This window comes from Haliaeetus leucocephalus, unplaced genomic scaffold (genome assembly GCF_000737465.1).
Source record: "Haliaeetus leucocephalus isolate CR32 unplaced genomic scaffold, Haliaeetus_leucocephalus-4.0 Scaffold197, whole genome shotgun sequence".
NCBI lineage: Eukaryota > Metazoa > Chordata > Aves > Accipitriformes > Accipitridae > Haliaeetus > Haliaeetus leucocephalus.
Genome location: NW_010972633.1, coordinates 808,209 through 818,595, shown reverse-complemented (window position 1 = coordinate 818,595; position 10,387 = coordinate 808,209). Strand labels below are relative to the sequence as shown.

The 10,387-nt window shown below is 64.2% G+C and overlaps 3 protein-coding genes across 3 annotated transcripts in view; 2 read left to right on the top strand and 1 right to left on the bottom strand.

The window, feature by feature from the left end:
• Window positions 1-243: 243 nt before the first annotated feature.
• Window positions 244-2,126, top strand: ZNF513 (zinc finger protein 513; the record flags this gene model as incomplete). Its single annotated transcript, XM_010565926.1, has 2 exons — window positions 244-859; window positions 1,080-2,126. Coding segments are annotated over 2 exons (1,368 nt in total), but the record flags the coding sequence as incomplete, so codon positions are not given.
• Window positions 2,127-2,372: 246 nt separating this feature from the next.
• SNX17 (sorting nexin 17) lies at window positions 2,373-7,630 on the bottom strand (the record flags this gene model as incomplete). Its single annotated transcript, XM_010565925.1, has 14 exons — window positions 2,373-3,104; window positions 3,194-3,235; window positions 3,576-3,650; window positions 3,838-3,915; window positions 4,060-4,182; window positions 4,498-4,701; window positions 4,861-4,953; window positions 5,069-5,138; window positions 5,517-5,604; window positions 5,775-5,865; window positions 6,292-6,402; window positions 6,582-6,646; window positions 7,026-7,143; window positions 7,541-7,630. Coding segments are annotated over 14 exons (1,368 nt in total), but the record flags the coding sequence as incomplete, so codon positions are not given.
• A 584-nt stretch (window positions 7,631-8,214) lies between these two features.
• Window positions 8,215-10,387, top strand: part of EIF2B4 (eukaryotic translation initiation factor 2B, subunit 4 delta, 67kDa) — a 9,635-nt gene continuing 7,462 nt past the window's right edge. Inside the window, exon 1 of the mRNA XM_010565924.1 lies at window positions 8,215-8,242. Coding sequence (XP_010564226.1) covers window positions 8,215-8,242 — 28 coding nt within the window. The remainder of the gene's footprint in view (window positions 8,243-10,387) is intronic.

Here is a 10,387-nt window from a genome sequence, read left to right as displayed (position 1 = left end):
TGACAGGGTTTCCTGGGGCACCCAGGACAGACCCTGCAGCAGGGTGTCAGGGCAGGTTGTGGCTGTGGAGCTCCTTGCCCTGCTATGCGCAGGGTGGTGGGCTCCTGCAGGCTGCCGGCTGCTGCTAGGGCAGGCGCAGCTGCCTGGCCCCTCCTGGCTGCAGTCCCCTCCTTGAGACAGGCCCTGCTGGGACTGGTGGCACAAGCGGAGGGGCTGTGCCTGGGCCAGCTGGGCTGACACCATCCCATCCCCACGGTCTTCTCAGCAGACACCCTGGTGGGGAAGATTGCCATCCCAGCATACGCGCTGAGCGACGACGACTGCTCCTCTGGCTACCAGCAGCTGAGCGTGGAGAGTGACCCTGAGGAGGGTGGGGAGCCCGGCCCCGCAGCGCTGCCCTGCCGCCAGTGCGGGCTGCAGCTGGCTGCCAGCCTGGGGCAGAGCTGCCTGCAGTGTGCCGGCGCCGAGGGGGGCCGCAGCCAGCGCATCGTGTACTCCTGCCAGCTTTGCCCCTTCGCCTCCCACTACTCCAGCCACCTCAAGCGCCACATGAAGACACACAACGGGGAGAAGCCGTTTGCGTGCCCGCAGTGTGCCTACGCTTCTGCTCAGCTGGTGAACCTGACCCGACACCTGCGCACGCACACAGGGGAGAAGCCGTACCGCTGCACGTGCTGCAGCTTTGCCTGCAGCAGCCTGGGCAACCTCAAACGCCATGAACGGGTCCACAGCCAGGACAAGCCCTTCCAGTGCGCTGCCTGCGATTATCGCTGCAACCAGAGCCGCAACCTGAAACGGCACATGCTCAGCCACCGCCTGCCCGAAGGCGACGGGCCGCACCGGCGGGACAAAGACCCAGGTAAAGAGGGGGGGGGTGTGGGGGACCCTCCACTGCACAGCCCTGGGGCTGGGGAATGGGCAAGGTGCACATTCTGCCATTGACCTGCACCAGCCCTGGTGCCATGTGCCACCAGCCTCAGCTGCGGCACCATCGCCCTGAGCCTGGGGCTCCTTGCAGAGCTGAGCCCTGCCAGCGCTGCGCTGTCCCTCTCACGGCCCTGTTTGTGTTTGTCTCGCAGAGCCGCTGCTGCCGGAGCTGAGCCTGCATGTGGGCAGTGGCAGTGGCCCCTTCCTGCCCGGCTGCACTCGGCTGCGGGGCGAGGAGGCGGCCGCGCTGCCGGAGCTGCTCTTCCCCTTCACGTGCCGCATGTGTGGGCTGGTGCTGGACGACGGGTTTGCGCAGGATGAGGGCCTGGCTGAGCAGGTCTGCGGGCGCTGCAGCCTGGCAGTGCTGGGCACCGAGCCGGGCGCCAGTCCCCGCAAGGGCACTGGGGACAAAGGCTTTGCCTGCAGCCTCTGCCCCTTCGTCACCCACTACCCCAACCACTTGGCGCGGCACATGAAGACGCACAGTGGGGAGAAGCCATTCGCCTGCCCGCTCTGCCCCTATGCCTCTGCCCATCTCGACAACCTGAAGCGGCACCAGCGAGTGCACACAGGCGAGAAGCCCTACAAGTGCCAGCTCTGCGACTACGCCTGCGGCAATCTGGCCAACCTCAAGCGTCACGGGCGCATCCACTCGGGCGACAAGCCCTTCCAGTGCAGCCTCTGCAGCTACAGCTGCAACCAGAGCATGAACCTGAAGCGGCACATGCTGCGGCACACAGGCGAGAAGCCCTTCCAGTGCCGGGACTGCCCCTACACCACTGGTCACTGGGACAACTACAAGCGCCACCAGAAGATCCACGGCCACACGGCTGAGAACTGGGTGAACCCACGCAATGCCAAAGCCCTCCTGGCCCCTCCAGCCGTGGGCACGGCCCTGCCCTGAGACAGCACTTAGCCCGGCTGCCCTGCATCAGGCCCGAGGTGCCTCAGCCCTGGGGCACCCCAGCCACAGCCCCTGCCCTCCCTGGGGGAGGGACAGGAAGCAGACTCCAGGGGGGCTCAGGGTTGCCTTACGTAGGGCCCACGGGTGCACCGGGGTCTCTAGCAGCCCTATCCTGCCCGGGCAGGGCGAAGCCACAACCAGCGGCTTGGGTGCCTGCCCCAGCAGCAGTGGTGCCATGCCCCCAGGCACCTCTGTGGGTAGGACCTGCCTGTCGGAGCCTTCCTCTGCCAGAGTTTGGGGAACAGGGGGGGAGGGGGGGAAACAGAACTGGTTCTATGGCTGTTGCCATGCCAGTCAGTGTAATTTATATTGTGTATAAAAGCATTAAACAGTCAGTTTTGTTATCTGCTATTCTCCCTGGGGGCCTTGTTCTGCTTCAGAAGAGGACGGTGCAGGGCTGACAAAGTGTGTGGGGAGGGGAGGAACAGCGGCCACCCCCCAACAGACAGCCCAGTACCAATCAGAATCCATTTTAATCATCATTGCAGTGTGTAAACATCAGTTACTGTCCATTAATGCTCTGGTCGGTTTGAGCAGCAGGAGATACGTGGTTACAAGCCTAGATTACGCTGGAGTCTATGAGCGGGTTAGAGAGGGGGCTCTGCGCAGAGCCCCCTGGAGACAGTTTACTGCAGTCTGTCTCTGAGCAGAAACCTAAACGCTAATTTGGCATTATGGAGCCTCACGAGGGCCACTTGGTGCCACCAGGCTGCTGCCGCCAAGCCACTGCCCCAGCCACCCAGGGCAGCTGGACGCTTGGGCCAGGCCCTCCCGGCTGGGAAAGGGGCAGCTCTGCCCCCCACGCTGGGCCAGGCTCCGCGACACTGCTCCAGGGCTCAGCCTGGGCACGCTGCTCGGGTTGGGCTAGTGCCGCCCTGGGAACAAGCCCTCTCCCAGCTGGAGCCAGCAGCAGGAGGAGTTCAGCTGCCCCCACCCCGAAGGCCAACGGTGGGCTGGGGGTGAGCTCCCCAGCCCAGGGGAGCAGGGGAAGGTGGATGTAGCAGGTGAGAGGCACGTTGATTGCAACCTGTCTGCAGGTCATACATTCCTCAGCGAAGGCCCTCGGGCCGGTGCTGTCCGAGGAAGGGGGGCACTACAGATCTTCATCGCCAATGCCCTCAAAGGCGTAATTGCCATGGAAGTCGTTAGCGCCCACATCATTAGCAGAGCTGGAGTGGCTGATCCCTCGCAGGCTGACAGAGGTGAGCTTGCTCTGTGGAGAGGGGAGACATTAGGGAGGACCCCCACTTCCCCCTGCTTAGTCCGAGGGTGATGGTGACAGTGCACCCACACGCAACTCACCGACAGTTTGGCCATCGGCTCCCGGGAGGCATCAGGCGAGTCCTGGGGGGACAGCACCATCAGGCAGCACTGAGGCAGCGGCACGCACCACCCACCCTTCGTACCACCAGCCGTCTCCCTGCCCTCGGTGACCACCCACCTTCCTGGGCCAAGGCCAGGCTGCCCTCCCTTCCCTCCCCCAGGGAGTCTGGCTTCCCAGACTCAGTTTCTCTTCCCAGGGCTACAGGAGTGGGGCACTGCAGCCCTACTGTCCTCTGGGCTTGCCCCAGCCCTGCTAAAGGGACAGTGGCACCTCTGGGGGCCGTGGGCTCTGGTACCCAGCACACAGTGAAGCCCATGGTCACGCTTGTCTCCCCTAGCAGGACCACAGGGTCCCACTCACCAGCAGCGGGGGTGATTTCACAGCTTGCTGGCTGTCCGAGCGCCGCAGGGCCCCGTTCACCCGCCGGCGAAACATCTGCAGGGGAGGAGCTCAGCTCAGCCACAGGGTCCCCATGGGCAGCTCCAAAGGTTAAGATGGACCCTGGGGATCCTTCAGCTGGCCCCGTTCTGAGGAGAGCAAACAGGGCCCAGCCTAGACCCCGGGGAGTCACAGGGGCAGGATGGGATCCTACCCCAGAGACAACATCCAGCCCAACCCTCACCTTGCGGATGCTGCCTCCAGACTTTTTCACCATCAGCTCGTCCACCATGGACTGCAGGCAGATGCTCAGCATGATGGCCTGCAAGGGAGGGGTGTCACGAGGCTCCACATGCCCCACAGCCTTCCCAACACACCATGCTGAGCCCAGACCGGCCCTCTCCCTCACAGCTCCCCCTTGCTCCTGTCCTTGTCCACCACTGGTGTGGCACGCAGGCAGCCCTACCTGTGGACTAGTGATGGTGACCCACTGCAGCCGGTCTTTGCTCATTAGATACTCGAAAGCCAACTCCAGCTTCACCTCGGACTTCGCCGGGCTGCTCCCCGAGGGACCATTGCTCATCGGCACCTGCAAGGGCATGTGCTGAGGCTGGGAGCCTCCAGAGAGAAAGCGGACAGCTTCCCTGGCCCTTGTGCTGACAGAGGGCAGCCCCCAGCTGAGTGCTGGACACCCTGCCCAGCTCCCACTGGCCTTTCACCACTGCCAGGTCCCCTCACAGCAGTAGGCTCCTCTAACATCCTCACACCGATGACCCCCTCAGCCACAAAGCACAGCTCACACCCTCCCCAGGCCAGCTGGGCTGGAAGCAGGCAACACAGCCAGCACCTTTCCCGGGGAGAGCTGCCAGACACCCCAGACCCCCCACAGGCAAGTGGCACTCACCGAGGACGTGACTCGCCAGCACCGCATGCGCGTGACCTTGAAACTGCCTTCCTTGATCTGCTCACTCGGCAGCCGCACCTGGAAGTTGAGCTCGTTGTTGCCAGCACTGACGACGACGTGGCATCCCTTCTCAGGGAAGTCAGTGACGCAGGGGTCAAACTTGAGATAGCCGTAGTACTTCAGGGTCTGCGCCAGGCGGATGAACTGCAGGCAGAGCCAGGGAAGCTCAGCACAGACGGCCACCCTCCCACCGCGCCTCCCGGGCCAGGAACGAGCAACGAACTCAGTACCACACATTCACACAGGAGCAGTGCCAGTCCAGTGCTGGGACTGCTCCTGCCACAGCATCAAGCTGTCCCCTACCTCCTTCTTGGAGACTTTTTCCTGCAGAGACTTCAGCTGCCGGTGCTGTTCCTTGTTGACAAGGATCCATCCATGCTCGATGTCCGACACCGTCTACCAAGAAGCAGAGGCTGGTGAGCAGCTGGGCCCAGAGCCACCCGAGATCCCGCACAGCCGTAGCTGATATGCAGTGCCCCTCCTCAGCCGGCTGGGCCGCACCAACCCTCACCTGCGCATACAGCAAGTTTAACCCCACACGATGCTCCATAACATCGTCGTCATAGGAGGAGTCCCAGTAGCTAGAAGGGAACCACATGGGTCAACCTATTCCCCAGCTCCTAGCATCAATGGGGAGAAAAACACCCCCCATACTGGGACAAGGTGCCGGGCTGGCTCTCTGGCCAGCTCCCCCGGTAGCCATCAGTTGCCATGCCCCGGTCCCCCTCTCAAGCAGCTGCCAGAGGCAGGAAGGGCTGTGTTGGGGAAAGCAGAATCAGGGGCCAAGCCCAGCAGGGGCCCCCAGTGTCATGGCTGAGGATGCCCAGGTGTGTTCCCGAGGGCCAAAACACCATGCAGGTGGCAATGGCAGGAGGGGAGGGGTCCCTCTGCAGAGCAGGGAGCCCCAGACACCACCCCACCGCTCCAGCAGTCACTGCCCCTCCAGCCCTGCCGCCCACCTCTTCCGCAGGATGATCCTGAACTCAGGGTTGTGCAGACTGGTGACGGACACATACGGCAGCTCAAACTCCTGCAGCTTCCGCACAACTGCAGGGAAACAGCAGCTCAGCAGCGGCTCGGGGCAGCGGGAGCCCACCAGACCACTGCCAGCCAGGATGCCCTGAGGGAGCCCACTGGATCCCCCCCCACCCAGGGCAGGGCCATCTGGTCCAGAGATCCCACCACAGCCCTCATAGGGCTCCTCATGCTCTACTCACAGGAGAAAGCTCCGTCCTTGGTCTCTCTCACTAGGAAGAGGCTGAAGTAGCCAACCAGATCATCTGGCAGATCCAGCTTGGAAGCCACAGCCTGGGAGTGAGAGCAGGAGGTCACCACTTCCCGCAGAGAGGCAGCACTTCTATGTCCTTACCCCACGGCAGGATCCAGCCTGTGTGTGTTCTGGGGCCTCCCAACAGCAGGAAGGCAGCACCTCTGCTGTGCTGGTGGCCAGGACAGGGGGGGCAAGCGGACAAGCGGGGCCTGGGGGATCACCACCACCATTGAAGAGCTGAGGGCCTCCCAACATCAGTCTGGGCCCAAAGAGGGGCACGAGCACATCGGCACACCCTTTTCAGCTCCACTGCTCTTCAGCCCCCCCAAGACAACCCTGCTCTCGGGTAGGGACACAGCAGGGAGGGCCACGGTGCTGCCAGACTGAGAGAACTCCTGCACACGTGGGAAACCACAGAACTCATCAGGAGGAGCTGGTCCCGCCCAGCACAAGAGCTTTGGCACCTCAAGGACATCCTCTGTCTGGTCCGAGGTAAGGATGGTGACCTTGACCTTCTGACCGTTGGAAAGCAGCACTTCCAGCACCACCTCCTCTGTGGGTATCTGCTGTGTCTCCTGGAGAGAGAAACGGGATCGGCACCCCAGCCCCTCTACTGCAGACCACCCTCGCGCTGCTCAGACTGCCCTGCAGTCTGAGGGCCCCAGCACGCACTGCCCAGCCCCGGCGGTCAGCACTCACCCCCGTGCAGGCTGCCCCAGCAGCCCACCACATCCAGCGGCTCCTGCCCCCTCACCTGCTGGGCCTTGCGCAGGAAGCTGTTGAAGGTCTCGCTGCCTCCCAGCGTCGGGTCCTGCCGCACTGGGGGTGGAAGACAAGCAAGGAGTCAGACGTTACGTGGGAAGGGGCAGGGACCCATGCCAATGCCCAACCACTCTGCAGCCCCTCAGAGTTTGCACCCAGACTAAGCGTGCACTGTGCGTAGGGTGTGCACATGGGCAGCTATGGACTGCCCGCAGGTGGGGGGTGCCAGTGTAGGGAAGGGGAAGGGGCTGGGATGAAGGAGCTGACATCCAGTGAGCAAGGCCAGCTAATACCAGAGCAAGACTGGAAGCATCAAGACAAGCCACTTCAAATGGAGCGGTGTTGGGAGGAAGATGCGGGCAGTGCCCCGACACCCTGAGCGACCAAGCGGGGGGCAGCCGGCCCTGAGCCGCAGCACAGGGCAGACCCAGCTTACCAGCCTGCATGTATTTCTCCAGCTGTTCCCGTCGTTGCTCTACCTCTGCCGGGGTGAGTGTGAAGATCTTCTTTGGGGGAAAGGCTGGGACCACGTTGGTGCCATACTCTTTCCTTAACTGGGAAGAGAGCAGAGTGCTGCGAGAGCCTCCAGGGAGATGGTGGCTGCTCTGACACCCCACCCCAGCTGAATTCCAGGGCCCGGGCAAGGGAAGCAGAGAGCTCGCCAGTGTTCCTCATCCAAATGGACAGCCAGCAGTTCGCAAGAACCCAGCCAGAACGTCACAGAGCAGGAGAGGAAGCCTGCACCCGATGCCAAGGAGCAGGAAATGACACCCTGGCCAGCCCCGCAGGCAGCACTGGGCAGCACACGCCTACCCGCAGCCAGCGCAGCGCCCGATGCTCAGGCTCTCTGGCAGTGCACAGTGCCTTCCTGCAGCACCCAATGGCAGCTCACAGGGCCTAGCACCCTGCCCGCCAGGAGCACAGCAGGCACCGCTGGGCACGGCTGCCTACCTGCTCGTGCAGCCCCAGGAGCTGGCTGTAGCGCACTCGGCAGTGCAACACCCCGTTCACATGGATGTTGTAGGCCTGCAGGGAGAGACATCAGTCAGATCCCAGCACCCGCGGGATGGAAGGGCCTCAGGGCCTGCCCAGCTCCGGGCACACAGGCCACCCCAGGGAGAAGCCCCTGCAGGCCCCAGCCCCGCCACAGCCCAGGAAGAGGTGATGTTCCCAAGGACCCTGCCAAGGGGCAGATGGGGCACCCCCAGCCCTCCCCTCCTGCCAGCAAAGCTCAGCTCCTGCCCCAGGAAGCACTGGGACCCACCTGGCACCCTCGCATGCCCCGTGCTGAGCTGGGCACCACTGCGGGAGCTGGGCTTGCCTTGTAGGCACTGGCCCCAGCCTGGAGGCACCAATCCCAGCAGCCACCTGGACCCGCTCCAGGCACTGCCCCAGAGCACACAGCTCCGCAGCACTTCCCTTGCGGGGCTGGGGCCCTCTCCAGCTCTTGGGGGCAGCACCCCCAGCAGCCCAGAGAGCGGCAGGGCCCACATGCCCCAAGGCTGCCCATGGAGTCCAATGCATGGGACAAGAAGCCCCAGGCAGGCACAGCCACAGCCCCCAGCACAGCCAGGACCAGCAGGGGCTGCTGTGGGCAGTCAAGGGCTACACATTAGCAAGTGAGGATGGGTCAAACACCCAGGCCTCGCACAGGTAAGTACAGTAACAGCACCAAAAGGTTTCTCTGTGCTGCTCCTCTGAAGACATCTCAGCATTGGTGCAGAGCTGCGGCCCAGTGGACATGGTCAAAACCGCTAAGGATGTACAAGTGCATCCAAGAGATGTGTGTGATGGACACCAGGAAGGCGTAACCCTGCAGCTGCCAAGCCATGAGGAGAGCATGGAGCCACGCTGCAGGCCTATGGACACGGGTGTCCCCAAGTCAGCGGGAGAGGACACCCCTCCCTGCAGTAAGAAGAGGCAGCAGCCAGCAGCTGCTCTCCATCCTGCAGGCCCCACAACACATTGGGAGGAGTGAGCACAGCAATGCGGTGGCCAGCACAACAACCTGAGCTGCACTCAGGCCAGCAGAGCAGGAGCCTGGCATCCAGCCACAGAGAGCTGCATGGCTGGGATGTCCCCACCGCCGAAGGCTGTGGGCCTGGGCTCACTCCACCACTTCCTGGGGTGCATGGCCACAGCCAGCCTTCGCCATGGGGCAGGGGGTTCGTTCCTCGTGCACTGCCTGCCCACCCTGGGACCACCACAACATGCCTCAGCACTACTGGGATGCTGGTTGCTTGAAAATGTTAAGGTTTGTTGCAGAGAGCCCAGCAGGATGTGCCCCCACCCCAACCCCAGGACATGCCCCCCGGGGCCAGGGGAGAGGCTAGGACCCCTCTGGGATAGCTCTACCCCAGCCAGCACCAGCCCAGCTGGGGCTCCCCTGTCCCACAGCTCAGAGGGAGCCCTACAGAGTCAGGGAGGTGACTGCCCCTGCTGCAGGGGATCCCAGGGAGCTTGTCCCTGGCTGCTGCCCCCCCCGCCCGGTGCCCCCTCTGCCCTCCACCCCCACCCTGGCTCAGCTCCCCACTGACACCGCAGGCAGAGCACAGCTACAGCTGCACAGCGCACAGGGCCCAGCAACTCCGTGCCCCAGCTCCCAGGCACCTCGTCCCAGGCAGCACCCTCCCAGGGGACATTGCTGTCCCCTCTGTGCCGAAGCAGGTACTACCATACCCAGAACAGTGTTTGGGAGGACAGGACTGCACCGTGGGGGCTGGGGACATGCCTCCAGCTGCGATCACAGCGCAGGCAGGTATCTCCCATGGCTGTTTTGCTCACTGGAAGCCCCAAGTGTCCTCCTGCCCCTGAAAGCTGGGGCTGCTCGGGGTCAGCGGAGGCACCTGTCCAGGCCACGCTGTCCTTGCACATGCTAGAGCTCACACTGGCTTCTTACACCATCTTCCAACCCAAAGGCGACAGCCCTGCTGCTCAGGGTCCCTGCGGAGGGCCCAGGAGACCACGACAGATGGCCGGGTGGCCCAGGCAGCACTCACGCCTGCCCAGCATCAGCTCAGAGCCCCACACTGGCAGGGCTCTCCACGGGGTCACCAGCTCCTACCCAGACCCAGGGCTGCAAACAAGCTCTCCTCTGACACTGGGGACGAGGTCTTCCCCCGCCCAAGGAGCCATCACAATGCCCGAGTGCAAAGTGCAGGGGTAGGCACAAGGCCAAACACGCCTCGGGTGCAACTTGCTCCTCCGGCCCTTGTGCAACTGCAGCTGCCTGTGGATCCCTTCACAGCCCTTCCTGCGGCTCACAACTGCCGTCCGTGTCCCTGACACGCCGCCTCATGCTGGGGAGACTCCCGAGAGAGAGATCTCGGCAAAGGGGGCAAGCAAGGGGTCCCCACGGTAACAGGCGTGGAGGAGACAGCGGGGCCGCGGAGCCCCTCTGGAGCCACCTGCCCTCATCCCTAACTGGGAGCAGGGGGGAGCGCAGGCCTGGACCCAGCTGCAGTCCAGGGGGCTCTGCCCGCCGCAGCCTGCAGTGAGGCACGGGCAGCACTATGGCCGCTGGCCCCACCGGGGAGAGGGGTCTCGGCCCCCGGGGGAGCCGGTGGGCCGCCGCCCCCCCCCAGCAGCAGCAGCAGCGTTCCTCCAGGCAGCCCGGGGACCCGCTCCTGGAGGAGCTGCCAAGCCGGAGGGCGTTCACGGCGCGCCGAGGAAAACAGGAAGCCGGGACGGATGGACGGGCTGGCGGGGGCAGGATGAGCCGGGCCCCGGGGTCGGGATGGGACGAGACGGGACGGGACGGGGCCCCTGCCGGCAGCGCAGCGCGCCAGCCGCCCCCCC